The sequence below is a fragment of the Gallus gallus genome, chromosome 3 (genome assembly GCF_016699485.2).
Source record: "Gallus gallus isolate bGalGal1 chromosome 3, bGalGal1.mat.broiler.GRCg7b, whole genome shotgun sequence".
Classification (NCBI taxonomy): domain Eukaryota; kingdom Metazoa; phylum Chordata; class Aves; order Galliformes; family Phasianidae; genus Gallus; species Gallus gallus.
The window spans coordinates 23,009,950-23,026,740 of record NC_052534.1 but is presented as its reverse complement, the minus strand read 5'-3'; the positions used below and the strand labels follow the sequence as shown (position 1 = coordinate 23,026,740).

General features: G+C 53.2%; 1 protein-coding gene across 1 annotated transcript in view; it reads right to left on the bottom strand.

Annotated features, from left to right (window-relative positions):
- PKDCCA (protein kinase domain containing, cytoplasmic A) overlaps positions 1-6,362 on the bottom strand; it is a 32,916-nt gene extending 26,554 nt beyond the window's left edge. Inside the window, exon 1 of the mRNA XM_025149063.3 lies at positions 5,548-6,362. Coding sequence (XP_025004831.2) covers positions 5,548-6,201 — 654 coding nt within the window. The 5' untranslated portion in view covers positions 6,202-6,362. The remainder of the gene's footprint in view (positions 1-5,547) is intronic.
- Positions 6,363-16,791: the final 10,429 nt, after the last annotated feature.

Below are 16,791 nucleotides of genomic sequence, written 5' to 3'. Positions count from 1 at the left end.
TAGTCTACTCTTGTAAAGCCTTCCCGTGAGGACAAATAGATCACTCATCCAGCCAAGACCTCAATGGGAAGGCGCTGATATCACTGGAGGCGCAGTTCATTATCTTGTAAATAGCCAGACCAGAAATCTGCCCTGACCTCCGTCCACAGCGGCTGCATTCAGCTCCACTGCCCCAGAAGTTTAACCCTTATTACGACAATATTTTGCATTACAAAACTATCAAACGAGCTCTGTGCACTGCATGATCAGAAAAGCTTGACCTGCTGGGATATCTATTGGATCCGTCTGCGCAATTCCCCCTTATTAGGCACCTGAGTCACATCACTTGTACTTCATCAGCATTAGGACAAGCTTGGGGTAGCAGCCACATATTCCAACTCAAAAAAAAAAAAATAATCAACTCCATTCAAAACACATTGTTCCAAATTTGTCATTAAATGATACAGAGTATTCACATTCAGCATAGGCTACTGGAATCATGGGTTCAGATGAGTGTGATGAAAAAATACCAGCTCCTTTAAAATTAGCCCAGAGACAACTTTAGTATTACCACAGTGTCCAGGAGAACCAGTTCTTGTCAAACTCCGTATGCCCAAAGAGAGCAAGCACTGCAATGGGAGATAGATGCGACTGGGCACCTATCTGAGCTATCAGACAACTGTGTTGATGTAAAAGCCCATAAAGAAGATCACATCACAAGCTCAGGTTGCAGCACTTTCAGGTGTGGGTCCACACCCAGCAAGCACAGGCTCCCCACGTTCCTGGAAAAAAGGTCCTAAGTCTTTAGCACTGAAAGATTCCATATATTACCTTAAGAAAATTATGCATACCTTCCACACCTTATATTTGCCAACTACAGTAGAAAAGGAAGGTCAACACTAAGCTTACCCGGCTACCCTGTATTTGGGGCGAGGACTGAAAAAACTTCAAAACCCACAGACTTCTCTTACAATTCACATGTCATCACTCTGGTCAGAACTAGTTTCCAAGCCCCATTGGTCAGAGGATTGCTCACTCCCTGCTGCTCCTCTGGAACACACAAGCAGCAAGGAGAACACAGTGGTACCCACCCACGTTCCTGCACCACTATGGGAAGGAGCAGCGCCGGGCTCCCCAAAGGAATCTGGAGGAGGTTACAAGTCAACAGCTCCCATTAAAGGAGGCAGAAATTCAAACCAGTCTTCTGGAATGGTTTACATGGCACATAAAACAGAAACACAATCATAGAAATCATTCAACAACTGATTGGGATTAGTTTTATGAAAGCAGTTTTCAAGAGTAAGGAGGATGCAGTACTTTTCGCTAATTTGGAGGCACGTGCTCTTGCCTTATGGAAATCTCTCCCTGCCAACAGCTTTGCAAGCTGAACATCCCATGTAGTTCAATGGGAAAAGCTGGGTTTTGGCAACCGGAGCATCAAGATGTAGGGCCTGCCTTACGGTGACAGAGCTGGTTTGCAATTGTATCAGCCCCGTGCTTCCAGCAGCTCTGGCGTTCTTGTTAACAGATCCTTTCTTCACTCTTAAAAGTGTAGGATAACATCTGGGCCTTTTGGGAAGCAGTCTCGCAATAAAGAAGCACTTTGTGTAATTCTTCTTTCCTCGCCAAACCACATCTGTCTGCTCTCCCTGCCCTTCTCCACCCCATCTGAGCTCCTCGGGGCTGCGGGGACACATGCTGCAGCAGCGGGCTGTCTCCGCTGAGCCATCAGTAGGTGGCACTGCCTGCTTTCCTCTCTACCCCACCAGTGACCATTGCCAACATCCCACACTCACCAACATCAACGACCTCAGAAGACACCCAAGTGACTTAGAGGCCTCGTCCCTGTGAAAGGTAACATGGAGCAATCAAGGGGACCCTACAGCCGCAGCCCTTCACCTGAGGAAGGAAGTGGCCAGCAGCAGAGCCTCTCCAGGCTGCACGAGGCCTGGAGCTCCTCTGCTCCCACAGCCAGTTCAGCAGATGGAGCCAGTCTGCCCCTGCATCAATCACATCTTCAGCCAATCTGCCCTACAAGCAGCTCAAAGTGACTACATTAAAGAAAAAAAACCCAGCCCATTAGGCACTTCACTTTGCAAGGTACACTCCCAACAGCTGTCATCCCATCCCAAGCTCAGAAGGCCATGCAATCACCCATCACCTGGCATCAGCAGTCACTGACCAGCCGCTCAGACCAGCAGAGCGCAAAGCTTCCCCTGTTAAGCCCCAGTCAGCTGCAAACGAAGGCTCATTGCTGGGCATCCTGCCTGGTGGCAGCGAGGTTTGTCATTCGGTAAGACCACAAAGGGCATTCACTCGCTGCCCACCTGCTGACAGCACAGAGGTCTCCCAGTGGCTGCTTCCACCACGGCTTCACGGTCTGCTCTTCCCTTCCCCCGCTTCTGGGAACACGGCGCTGAATTCATGCAAGAATGGGGAAGGACTGCTCCTTCCAGAGTCCTTCCTATGCAAATAGGCTGGCACTGAAATTACTTGTATATTGGACTTCTTCGCTCTTGGAAGGACTGTCTGCTTCCACCTGGGACAGGCAACATCCATTCAAAGCTTTACCACTTGGATTCTCATGCTAAAAGTAAGACTTGTGCCCTATCCCCGACTGCGCATACCTATAGGGAAACCATCACGGAGAAAAAGGTCGGCAATTATCACTTGCAAAGAGAAGGAAATCCGATTTAAAACTGGGCATTTTAAAATACAGTCAGCTAGCAAATCCTGCACCGCGGAGCTCGTCAGCGATGTGTTACTTTTAGTACTATTTTAAGCGACGGGATATATATATATGTATTTTAAGAGCGATAAATACCATGACCGTAGTACTAAAATCAATCAGTAGCAAACACGTGCTTGCGAACGGAATCGATTCCTGCCGCGGTGCCGCCCCAGTACCCCATCGGGGCACACTAAAGCCGAACGCTGAGTGCGCCCAGCCAAGCGGCCCGGGCTGCGGGTACCGGGCACGACCCGACCACCGGCTGCACACAAAGCCAACACCACCTTCCGTTGAGCGCTTGTGATCGCTTTTACGAAAGCGGCGGCTCCTTCTGACATGAATCACTGGGAGCACTGATAAACGGCTGGCACGGACAGCAGCTCGCGCTGCTCCGACGTCTGCAGTGCCGAACCTCCCTGCTCTGCTTCAGCAGGAAGAGCTGCCCCGAAGAGGGCACGCTCACGCCACGAAGGGCAGCACCCTACCTTGCGATACTTGGGGGCCATAATCGCATCGTTACAGCAAATCAGACATCGCCTTTGTGCCTTTACGATCGCGCCCACTGTCCGAAATTAAACGCAAACGGTTTGGATTCTCTTTTCTTCCTCAAATAAGGGCGGGGAGGGATTAAAGAGCTCTCAGTCACCTTCCTCGCCGGGCACACGGCGTTCACACAGCGGCATCGCGGCTGTGCGAGCAAAGAAACCGCAGCTCGGAGGGGAAGGGAGAGCTCGGGCACCGCGTCTGACGGGGAGCGGCTGCAGAACAATTAGCGGGCCGCGAAATCCTCCGTTCCAATAAATCAGCGACCCGCTTGCTTCCCTTCCCCTCTGCCCTCCGTTCTAAAAGCCGCCCGAACGCACCGCCCCTCTCCTCCTCGCTCCCGAGCGGACCCACCCGCAGCGCTGCCTGCACCTGCCCGGCCCGGCTCAGGGGACGGCAGAGCGGCAGCAGCGCAGCCCGGCAGTAGGACGGGCCCGTTCTCCTCTCCGCGCTTTTCCACGTTCCCGTGATAGCGCTGATTGGCCCCATCTGCCGGAGCCGACCCATGTGGCTCCTGCCCCGGCGGAGGGCACGGCGGATGTGTCAGCACGCTGGCTGAGGGCAGGGTGCGCTCTGAGAGAGCTCTTTCCCCTTCTATCCTATACCGTACAATAAAGGAGTATTTTTAAAAGGAAGGCTAAAAAAAAAAAAAAAAAAAGAAATTAAAAAAAGCTGATTTTGACAAGAGACAGGCCCGAATGGGAACTGCTGAGACAGTAAAGAACAAGTCTGTTATCTTACAAACTACACTTCAGGCTGTCAGCTGCCCGAGATTTACAGGAAAACCCCCTTCCCTAGGACGAAACCTACACCGAACTTCATTTCCAGCCCCACCAATGCCACCTCATCACCCCGAGCCGCCCCAACAGCGAGCAGGTGGCAGCGGGAAGGGGAGGGGCAGTCCCGGTCCCCGTCCTGTCGGGAGGACGCGGGGAGGGGGCAGCCCCAGAACGGAGAGATGCGTTCGACGGCCGCGAGCAGCGGGAGGGCGGCTGCCGAGGGTGAAATGGAAGCGGCTTTCAAGGGCCAGAGAAGAGGGGGAGGAGACGGTTTGGCTTTCGAACCGATTTCCTCTCCCTCGGCCGCAAAGCTCGGACAGTGATTTCTAAGCCCATATACCGCCCTGGGCCGGCTTCCACTGAAAACAGGGAGAGTTCCAGCACCGAGGCCAAAGGATCCCGTCCCCTGTGAGATTTCAGAGACATCGCAGGTTTCCCGTTGGCCGCCCGTCCCCCCATCTCCCCCCGTTTACGGCTCCCGGCTGCCATCGAAGCCCCATTCCCGGCCCCGCCGTGCCCTGACGCGGCCGTCGGGTCAGGCTGCAGCCTCCCCCCGTGGTGCTGCCCCACCGAGCGGAGCGGCGCTTCCCCGGCCGTCCCTTCGCCGGCGCGAAACGTCCCTACGGAGAACGTCAGGGATTCCAAGGGACTCCCGGTGCGCTTCCTCCGGCTGGCTGGCATAGCCGCGGCACAAGCAAAAGAAAACGCGATGACAAAACCGTCACGAAACCGAAAAGATGGTTCTGATTTAGCAGCGCGCTATTTTTAAACGGGGCGGCACTGAGATCACCCTCGCGAGGGTTCCTCCCGCCGCGGGGCCGCGCTTCTTCCCCCGGCGCCCGCGGAGCGGCCGAGAGGCTCCCGGGACCCAACCCCTTCTTACCCCCCCCCGGCACCGGGGAGCGGGACGTGCTCATATCCCGCTGTCGGCTCTGCCGGGAATGACTGCACCCGGGCTGTTCCATCGGGAACCAGAGCAGCGAGGCACATCGCTACCGGAATGGCAGCTCTCGGCGGTTCGCGCACGGGGAAAGATAATGGAAATAGAAAGGAAGGAGGGAGGCTCGATTCCTATTTTCCTGCGGGTGATTCGCAGCCGCCCTCTCGTTAAGCGGAACGCGCAGCTCCAGAGCTGTGACCGCGGGGGCCTGAGGCTGCCACTCCTGCCGTCGCCGGAGAAGAAATACAAAACTCCTCGATTCGGTTCAAAAGCCGCCTACCGTGACACCGTCTCCTCCGCGTTCCGTTTTCACTCTACCGGAACGTTCGCGTTATTCGAAACGGCGACGCTTCCATCCGAACGAACCCACTCGGAGCCGCGTCGACGCCCTACGGCGCAGCCTTCGGGGCCGCCTACGCCCAGACGACGCGTGCCGGAGGGTCTCCCCCGACCCCGAGCCCTCCGCCAGCCCCGTGCCGCCGTCGGGGCCGCGGGCAGCGCCCTCCCGGCCGAAGCGCCCCGTTCCTACCCCGCTCCCGGCTCACGTCGGGGACGGCCCCGCCGCCGGCGCCTACCTGCAGGACGTTGGCGTGGCGCAGCCGCTGCAGCAGCACCATCTCCTTGACGATCTTGTAGGCGGCCAGGCGGTAGCAGTCGGCCAGAGCCGCGAACTGCCGCACGCAGCGGGCGACGTCGTGCCCTCCGAAATCCACCGCCTTCAGCGCCACGGCCAGCGAGCGGTTGAGCACCGCTTTGTAGACGGCCTTGGTGTAGCCCGAGCCCAGGTACTGCACGCCGCCGGCGGCGCGCAGCTCGCGGCAGCCCAGCGGCGGCGGCTCCAGCCCCAGCTCGGCCGAGGCCCGGCCCCGCTCCGCCGCCGCCCGGCCCCGCGGCTGCTGCTCGGCCGAGGTGCGCGCCGGCGCCAGGTCCATCAGGCGCCGCTCCCGCGGCCGCACCGCCCGGCGCGCCCCCGCCGCCCGCGGCTGCCGGTAGCGCAGCACCTCCTCGTAGCGCTCGCGGAGCTGCCGCGCCAACGCGGCTCGCCCGCCGCCGCCCTCCTCCTCCGGCGGCTCCAGGGGGGCGCCGGGCGGGGACGGGGGGGCCCCGTCGCGGGGCGGCGGCGGCGGCGGGGGGAGCTCGGAGCCGGGCACGAAGAGCACGTTGAGCAGGGTGCCCAGCAGCAGGGCGAGGCAGCAGGCGGCCGCCACCGCCGTCTTCCTGCGCCTCATCGCCCCCTCGCTCCCGCGCTCGCCCCTTCCCCGGGAACCGGCCGCAGGGCTCGTTTCGGCTCTCCCCGCTTTTCCCGAGGCTGCGCCGGCGGCGGAGCGGGGCCGGGCGCTCAGCCGGACCTCGGCCCCTTACGGCGCACCCGCATGACACTTGCCTCCCCGCTCCTCGGCTCTCCGGCACTTATTATTAGCGGGAGCGGAGGAGGGCGGGGGGGCGGGGGGGGATCCCCGGGTCGCTCCCTCCGCTGACGCGCCCTGATTGACACCCGGCCCTCCGGCCGAGCAGCAGGGGGGCCTGGGAAACGTAGTCCCCCGGAGCAGCCCCGCCGGCCGCCGCCTGGCCCGGGAGCGGGACTACATCTCCCAGGCTCGGCAGAGCCCCCCGGCGGGGAGGGCGCGGGGCGGGGCGGGGCGGAGCGCGGCGCAGCTGCCGGGCGGCGTCCCCCAACCCCCCCCCCCCTCTCCCGCCCCCCCCCCGACGGGAACCGCGGCTCCGCGCTCCCTCTCCGGCGGGGCCGGGACTGGGGCGCCGCCGTCGGGGGAACGCGGGAGCTGCCCCGGGATGTGCCACGGCCCCGAGGGACGCGCGTGGCCGTGGGGGAGCGGTGCCGCGGGGAACGCGTCACACGCTCGGGATGGAGCTGTTAATCGCAGCCCCCGCGCTGCCGGAGGTGCGAATCGCCGGGGAGAGCGCTAATGACACGGTTATCCATCAAGGCCACATTACGACGCTGTTAGCAACTAATTAACAAGCACAATCAGCCCGAGCCGCTGCCACAAAGGAGAGCCCATCAGCGGGAGGAAAGCCGCTAAGAGCCCGGCGAGGCAAAGTTCACCACAATGGCAGCGGGAAATCGCTTCCAAGGAGGGAGAGGGACGGCCATCGGGGCAATACACATGGCACTCGCATAAATAAAACTGAAAGAAATCGGCCGCGGCTCTCCCGGGAGCTCGGGGCGGCTCAGCCTCCGGCCCCGCGGGGCCGTAATCACCCCATAAACAGAGCGGGGCGCGTAATCACCGCCTCCAATAAAGCCTCCCCGCCGCTGCCTGGGGGGGCTCCGCCCGGCGGATCGCTCCGTAGCCCCGGAGCCGCGCTCTCCCCGTTCCCCGATGGTTTCTGACCAAAGGCGTCGCACGCTTGCAGCCTTCCGTGTTCGGATGGGTAAATCCCATTTAGGGCCGGTTCGGTAGCAGCCCGGACTTCCCAGCTCTGCCAAGACGGGGACGGGATGAAGTCGTGGAACAGTCGTGGTTTATTAGGGTCTCGGTGCCACCCGGCGCCGGGGGCTGCGCGTCCACGGAAGCTCCGCGCCCGCCTCGTATGCGCGGTGCACGGCAGCGGAGAGCCCCGACCGCAAAACAGATGCTTCGCCGCAGATGAAAGCGGCCCACCTGCTCTTCCCATCGCGCCCCATCTCCGAGCCGCTTTTCTTCATTATATCCCTCCCGACAGATACCATGAAATACATCGCTCATTTAGATATGGGAGCCGACCTCTGGAGGACGACTTGTGCGGAGCCCTTTGATGTCGAGAGGCAGATTTCAAACGCCGGAGAGCCCCTCCATGGTTCTAATTACCCCGCGCCCGGGGCCTGCCGCCGATTAGGGCGGCGAGGCGGGCGGGCGGCACGGCGAGAGGGGCTGCGGCCTCGCTACAGCGCGCTGCCAGCAAAACCAACACGGCTCTGTAAACACAGCTACCGGGCAAAGTCAACAGCGAGCTGCGGCCGACAGCAAACAGCCCGCGGGGCCGCGCTGCTCCCCGGCGGAGCCCGCCCGGGGCTTCCCTCTGCCTCGCCGCCCCCCCGCGTCCCCACGCAGGACGCAGCGCCGAGAGCATCTCTGACCCCGCGGCACTGGGCGGACCCGCGGGGCTTTCAGGTTGGCAGCGCCGCTGGGAAACGCGAAGCGCTGCAGAAGGAGTGAGGGCTGAAGCGCATCTTTCCACGTGCTTTACTTGGGCTCCCGACCCGGCCCGGCGATGGAGGCAGTGCGACTGCCAAGCAGAGCACTTCTGTCCTTGTTCTCGCACTGCCACACCGGAGCTTTCAAGTGACTCCCCATTGATCCACCCCAGAGCTTTTGGCTCCAGGCCTCAAAATTCCGAATCCCATGTTTTAGGTTGGATATTCGGAAACATTTCTTCTCAGAAGTAGAGGTGAGAAGTGGCCCAGGCTGCCCAGGGACGTGGTGGAGTCCCTGGAGGTGTTCAGGAACTGTGGAGATGTGGCACTGAGGGATGGGGTTAGTGGGCATGGTGGGGGTGGGATGACGACTGGACCAGGTTGTAGAATCATAGAACCACAGAATACATACCCACAGGAATCACCGAGTCCAACCCGTGGCTGCACACAGGAACACCCGGAACTCAAACCCTATGTCTGACAGTGTTGTCCAATCACTCCTTGAACGCCGGCAGCTCGGGGCCGTACCCACTGCCCTGGGCAGGCTGTGCCGTGCCCACCGCCCTCTGGTGCAGCACCTTTCCCTAATCCCCACCCGACCCTCCCCCGAAGCAGCTACATGCCATTCCCTCGGGCCCGTTGCTGTCACCAGATGATCATAGAGGTCTTTACCAACCTTAACGATTCCATGAATTCCAAGCGTGGGCAGCTTCAGGTCCTCAGTTAAAAACCACAACTGGAAACAACGCCTGTGGGAGCTGGGATCTGTCAGAGCTTCTGCAGGTCACTGCTTCTTCCAGATTTGTGTGCTTGCACTGCTCCTCTTTGGCACTTAGGAGTCAATACTTTTTGAAAGGACTTCATCATCTTTTGAATTGCTGGCCACCTGTTCTGGCTGTTTGTGTGGAAGTGGAGCTTTTGCTTTTTCTTTTTGGAAAGCCTGAGCCAGGAGGCCCGAGATCCCTTCAACACCCCGGGCTGTGCATTCGGGTGCAGGCTTCTCCACAGCCAAGCTCTCCACCATCCTCTGCTCTGCCAGCCTCCAGTCCCTCGAACCTGTACGTTTTGTAGTCTTTAGAGAGCGTTCTTACATGGCAAAATCTTTCTAGTGCTTTTTAAATAAGCTCTTTCTTTCCTTTAATATTGTTTCTTCCTTTTCTCTCAGGAAACCCGCTCCCTTGTCTATTTGAAGCAAGCTGTGATGCGGCCGGTTGTATTAGTTCTGGCTGGCGCAAAAATGCGGAATGAAACCCGAAGTGTGTGGTGTGGGTCCAAAATAAATGGTCAACAGCAGAGCCAGCAAAAACCTGCGAGAGCAGACAGTCTGCAAAGAGGAAAAGCTCGGGCTCTACCTGCGGCGCTTTGCATTTTTTTTCTTTTCCAATGGGAAAAATAAGTTCTGGCTTTAAAGAGCTTGGGAAGAGACGCTGGGGGCACTGTGCCTGTTTGTGATTGCATGTATGAATTGTGATGATCCTTGCATTTTTGTGCGTGTGTGTGTGAATGCAGCATCTGTAAGTGGGGGAAGGTGCTTTATCTCCCGCCCTGCGTTCTCAAAACACAGCAGCTTGATTTTTATGTGCCAGATGTCAGCCTGCCCCGATTCTCCATCAGTCAGTTGGGATGAAAGCCTGCCCATATCACAGAGGTGCTGCGAGGATAACTCTGCTCCTGCACAGGGAAATCTGGTACCGCAGCGATAAAGACCCTGTAAATATTTACACAGACAGAGCGAGCTCATGGAAATGGTACATTATTGGCTTAACTTCACTGCAAGGAAGGAGTTGAGAATGTCACAGATATGTTACGTTCACTCTTATTTTTAATTAAGCATCGACAACATATTTGGTGCTCCTTCAAGCCACAAGATTCAGAGAGCTGCTGCTCTGAATGTTTTACAAACTGCAGGGAAATACCAAGCCTCAAGCAAAGGCAAGAAGTAACACAGCCACCTTAAGACTAAATCCTGCTGGTTGGACCTTTACACTTCTAAGCGTTAATAAAATAGTGGGGAAAGGCCAACCAGAGGATATAATTTATTTGAGTATTCAAAAACCTTCTGACAAACACCCATACAAGAAACTGTTAAGGAAACTTGGTAACCACAGAATTAAAATCTGGGGATGGAGTAAATAGCCAATTCTGGTAGGGAAAGAGATTAATAATGAGGTGCTCCATAGATCAGGACGCAGACCAACACTGTTTAATCCTGTATTAATAATGTCAGGGTGAAGACTGAAGTGGCAAAAGTTGATGTCAATAGAAAAGCAGTTAGCTTAGGTCAGAACAGCTCCAGGAGAATTCAGTAACACAGCAGGACCCTGTGCAGAAGTAGGAGCCCAACATAGAAGGTGCCCTCAGAACCTGCAGCAGCCCTCCCGCTCCCCCTGGCACCATCCCACAGCTGTACAAGGGAGAAGGTCGGTAAGCAGGGCACAGGCAGAAGTTTGCACGGCTCAGCTGCTTCCTCGCTCCTCCCAGCGGCTGCCCAGCTCCCACAGCCTGCCGTGCCAAGAGACTGAGCTCCCACTACCAGCCTGTGAATAATATATCTGAGAGCTTCTCCAGCAAATGTTTAGAAAAGCCAATGTGAGTTCCCCATGGCTTATTCTCCCCTGAAGACATACCAAAAGCTCTTCTCGGTCACCTCTCACAGATACTTGTAAGTATTACGTGTTTGCTTTGATGAGAGCAACATGGCAGCAAAGCCCCACAGTGCACTTGGTCTATGTAAGCTCCCAGGAGCTGTCTGGCACCTCCCTGCACAGCCAGGGTGTGAGTAGCTGTGTGTAAATAGTGCCCTCCCCCAATCCTACACGGGGTAAATGTGTCTTAGCTATAACCACTGAGCTGAGGCACTGTCGCTACTGCCCAGAGAAGCTGTGGTGCCCCATCCCTAGAGGTAGATAAAGCCAGGTTGGATGGGGCCCTGGGCATCCTGAGCTGGAGCTGGGGGGGGGGGGGGGGGGGGGGGGTTGGGGGAAGAGGGCACAGCCCTGCCCACGGGTGGGGGTGGGACTGGATGATCTTTGAGGTCCTTTCCAACCCAAGCTATTCGATGATTCTTTACAGTGGGCTCTGAGGTTTTTCTTCCCACTGACTTTGCTTTTACGGTGTGGCTGTGCCTCGCTACTCCTCGATGGTGTGATCTTTGCAAAGTGGGGAAACCCTGAATCCACACTGTAGGCTATTTGTTCCAGCCTGGTACACAGACAAACATACTTACCTGGCAGCTTGGACAGCATCTGATGGCATCTCTGTGTAACTTCATTGTTGCCAGCCCTCCTTTCCAACCATTCTGTCTTCTCCGCAGTGCCACCCCGACACAGCACAGGCCCTGATGGCTTTTGTAGGTAATGACATTCATGGAAACTCAGACTGCTGTTTTTCACAGGGATTTATTATTGCTTTGTTTTTAACCGGCGGGTCATTTCCAAGGATACTATTCTGGAAAAGAAAGCAACTCATAAAGAAAGATTTTTAAAAATCCCCTTGATATGACTTGTAAAGTATTTTGAAGTGCCAGCCACAAAATAAATTGTTTTTAAATCCCCTCTTTCATCTGATGATTTACGTGACATTGGAAATGCCCCTCACTCACAGCCAGGTTGCTGCTGCAATTGGTGGGTGTAAATGCAGCTCACTGTGGCCCTGCTCCCAGGCAGAATTGGAAGGCCTCACACCTAGAGGAAGGAGAAAGCATGGGAAGAGCCCTGGCTTCAGTCCTGCAGCGCCCAGGGGGCAACCCAGGGCTGCTTCCTCTCAGACCACGTTCCTGCCACTGAATCCCAGTGCTTTGCCTCACCCTTGCAGTTCAATCCAAGCTCTACATGGCTTGTGAACACTCTTGGGATTCTTACTTTTTTCTTTTTTTTTTATTTCTTACAGAATGATTTGGGTTGGAAGAGACTTCAAAGCCCATTCAATTCCATCCCCCTACCATGAGCAGGGCTGCCCCCCCCAACAGCTCAGGCTGCCCAGAGCCCCATGAACCTGGCCTTGAGCACCTCCAGGGATGGGGCATCCACAGCTTCTCTGGATAAATCTAAAATGAAAAACCATATAAAATGAAAAACAATGCACATAATATCCATTCTGCCTAATAAACTGTAACCTAATACTTCAGTGCAGGGGAATGGGCTCCAGGTATGAGCAGACTTCATTTGTGGAGCTTTACGAACTGACATCAAATGAGAACCTGCTCAGAAGTGAAGGAACAGCTTCATTAGCCCTGCAGCATGTGTGACCAGCAATTCTGCCAAGGGCTGGGGAGGAAAAGATCCTTTCTCTTTGTCTATGGTTCACTGCATTGAATTATTATGGGAAACAAGATGTTCAGGCCACAGTGCAATGTGTATGAGCACAGTGTGCAATAATGCAACCATGAAGGTCACTGAACAGCTTGGTATTGCTGGTTTAGAATTTGTGGATTTTACCATTATCACCTTTGATTTTCTCCAAAAGCGCTATTCACATAAAAACTTTGGGAACTTTTTGGAATAATCTAAGTGGGCCTGAGTCTGGGGCAGCCCATGGCTCTGGGTATGCTGCAGAACTCCTGAAGACCAACACATCAGGGCCTGACCTCTGCAGGAGGCAGAGCCCCGGTGTTTCCCTGGAAGTGGCTGCCCTCTGCCTGCCTCGCTGCCCTGGTGCAGGGGGAGTAACTACTCGGGCTCTGGTTTATTGCTGACCTCCCCAGGCTCCTGGATGGCCCTGCTGACATCACAGAGACTCTCAAGCACCAACCCTTGCCATGGGCTTCGAAACCCTTCCTCCCCCAGCTTTTCACTGGTCATTGCTGCCGCTCCTTTCACCTGCCAGCAGAGAAATCAGCAGCTCCTCAGCCCCAGCCTCATCCTCCAGAACCTGAGGCCCAGAGCAGCCACTGTCCTGAGCCACTTCCAGCAGGGCAGCGCTGATTCATTTCCTCCCAGTCCTAAGGACAATTAACAGAAGCTGTCATTTTGTTAATCTGGGTGGAATTAATCACCACCAGCGTTTTGATTTTAATCCTTTTGTTTCCATAGACTCTAAGAGCTTTAGGATCTGTGAGCTTTTAAATCTGTGGTTTTAGAAGATACTGACATTTATCTTTATCCAGGACATAAAATCTTTTGCAGAAGTGACAGTTTTTTTTTGGAGGACCTAAACTATTTTGGATTCAAATCAGGACAGAAATGCAAGGGCCAGACTGGAGAGATACAGCAGGAGGTTGTCTGACTCTTGCTTGTTTCACCAGCACGGAGCAGTAGGCAGAATGAGAAGCTGAGTATTTTGTGCAGAGAAGATGGCTTCTTGCCATCTACCAGTTTTCAAAGACGTGGCAAAAAAGAAGACCTGGATCTGTAATTTCTTCCTTTGCTTTTGGTGTCAACCAGCTTCCAAGGATGCTGGCAGGGCTGGCAGCCCAGCCAGCAGCAGGGGGCTAGAACAAAATTATCTTTGAGGTCCTTTCCAACCCAAGCCATTCTATGATTGTGTGATTCTATGATAACTGCGGTAGTTTTTTTCAGAGATGGGAATGTCATTATAGACTCACAGAATCATAGAATCACCAAGGCTTGAAAAGACCTCCAAGATCTTCAGTCCCACCATTCACCTACCACCAATATTTCCTCACTAAGCCATGTCTCTTACTGCAACATCTAAACATTTCTTCTTCCAGGGACAGTGACTCCACCACCTCCCTGGGCAGCAGTTCCAGCACCTAAACACTCTTTCAGAGAAGAAATTTTTCCTAACATCCAACCTAAATTTCCTCCGGTGCAACTTGAGGTCATTATCTCTTGTTCTATTGCTAGTTACGTGGGAGAAGAGGCCAACTCCCATCTCACCACAACCTCCCCTGAGGTAGTTGTAGAGAGTGATAAGGTCTCCCCTGAGCCTTCTCTTCTCCAGACTAAACAATCCCAGCTCCTTCAGCCACTCCTCATAAGGCCACTTCACTCCCTTACCAGGAGTTGCCCTTCTCTAAACATGCTCCAGAGCCTCAACGTCTTTTTTTCATTGAGGAGCCCAAAACTGAACACAGTGTTTAAGGTGTGGCCTCACCAGTGTTGAGTAGAGGGAATTATGTGGTACTTTCTGTGAGAATACCCAAGACTGTGGGTAGGCAAGACATGGGGACATTTGACAGCCTCTCATTTGAACAGACAAGATGTTTGAATTGTTTCTCAGAGTCAATAAAAAGTAAAGGCATGTGAAAATGTCGGAGTATTTCCTCTTTCCCTTTCCCACCCAAACACAAAATCAAATCAAAGCTAACACATGGGACACAAATATAGGAGCAGCCTGCTCTGCTCATATTCGCTGTGATATGCAGGCAGTTTCCAGATGTATGTATTACACAGCTCAACCAACTACTGCTTAAAGATCAGCCTTAGCATATTGACTGAGTGCCTCACCATATCAGAAACTTCTGTGCTCGGTGGTAGGGCTTCTGCCCTTTGCATCTGGCTGCATCCCTTTGGTGACCTTGTTGCCATCTCTTCATTCCAGATAGATGTTTTTCATATCTCCTGAAGCATAAGGTCTCTGGAATGTAATTAAACATGAAAAAATAAATATGTGAGATTTTTTTTTAGTCTTTAGTCTTAATAATTTTTCAATTGACTGTTGCTATAGTGTAGGAAATGTATAGCTATGACAGCAAGAGCAGTGTAGGATACTCACAGCAGAAAGAGCATCAGCACTGCAAAATGTATATAAAACAACTGCCAAAGACAGAGTACTTGTAAGTACTTTAGGATCTGCACTGTAAAACATGATTTTCATGTCATGTGGATGCACATCTCTGATAACTACTTTGATAACTGTGTCTTTGTGAGTGCAGTTGGATGCTGGATAAGACTTCTCAGACATAAATACTCCTGCAGTAATATTGAGTATATATGTACTATAGAATCAGTGTGCTCGTGCAGGGCTCCTGCCCTAGGTTGTAATGGTTACTACTGCCCAAACACAGTACTTAGTATTTCTAGCCCTGATTCCATTCTTCAGTGCTGATCCCTTATTTCTGAGTGGTACTGGTATGAGTGAGACTTGGGGCTATAGATTTACAAGAGACACCTTGGCACTTCGACGGCCAAATTCACAGTGTCATGTCACTCTACAATTTGCATCTTTGTGTTATGCACCAGAAGAACCTGGACATCCCAGGAGCAGGAACTGCCTATAGAAGAGGCTCAAGACAGCCATCGGGCTGAGAAAAGAGCTGCTTAATGTCATCAGCATGAATAAAGAGCAATAGAAAGCCATCTTTTATGCTTGACAAGGGATATTTCTGCACTTGGGATTTAGACTTGAAGATACCACTGGGCAGGTGGCTCCTTTGAAACAGCAGAGGCCAAGGTTCTGTACTGCTATCTAATTGTGCAGTCTGAAGGCTAGGATTGAAACCTGTGATACAGGGGATACCCATACCTAAATCTCTATGCCAGAGTTCATCCCTTGTCCCTCTTCTCTTGCTGCAGTACTTTGTCAGGACAGCAATTGTATTCACGCATGGGATCCCTTCCATCACACCTACTAAGACTGGTCCCTGTCCTTATTATATGGAAATTATTCCTACTGCAGTGGGGTTTTTGTTTGTTTGTTTGTTTGTTTGTTTTAGCAGGAGCTGTATAAGGGAATTTGTAGTCAGACACTGGTCCAAACAGAATGCTGATATTGATGAAAGAAACAGAGACACTTTGCTGGCAGAGGCTGACATGCCAACAGGATTCAGGCATCTGTCAGTTAAGGGTTGAAACGATTTTGGAAGACTTCTCAGGTTCTGGACACTGCTAAGCAGCTGAATTTGGGGCACAGGTGCTTAGAGAGGTGGTGAATGGCTATGGCCCACTGTGGAGGTGTTCTTCTCCCAGCATTTTGTCAATGCTTTATGGGTGCATCCAGAGCCAGATGTGGTTATAGTTTGCAGGACGCTTTTTATTGCAATCTTTCTCTAAATCTTAATATCTGCCAGCCAGTAAAGTCAGCAGCATTGTTTACAAAGTAGAAAATATAATTGTTTAATAAAACACTCCGTCATTCATAGAACATTCCTGTATACTCTCCATTCATCCTGATAAGTTTCAAGAACACACTGTTATATGGGAAAAAGAACTCTTAAAAATGTTTTAGTCCTCAAATGTAGGTCCAAGTCTGGAGCCCCATTTGAATCTAGCACGATCTTTTCCAGAAATGCTGAACGTTTCATATTCTTTGAGCACCCTGATAGGCTGAAAATATTCCTGAGAGATTAGCAGGCTCTCAGCTACTGCTCCAATTCATAGAAATTAAACCTTCCATCATCTGGTTTTTATATTTGGAAAATGTCAGCTATACTTCCTATCACGTATATTGTTGCTTCAATGCACTGAGCCTTCTGTGAATTTCAAAACACATAAGTCAGCTCTCAAGCATTTCTTTTGTAAATATTGATAATGGTTTCAAGTTCTTTATTAAATAACTTTTTAATGAGTCTGAGGACAAAGAACTATTTTTTCACAGTCTCACAAAGATAAGAATCGTAACGTATCTTTCTGTACCATGGAACACATGGTTCTCAATACCTCATTGTGCAGCCTAGGTTTTCCTCACTTTCTAAAAGCTCACTTAAAAATATATATATTTAGAGCCCCATGATTATAAGAAATAAAATCTAACCAGGTCATACTGAAGTGTCTGAAATCACATG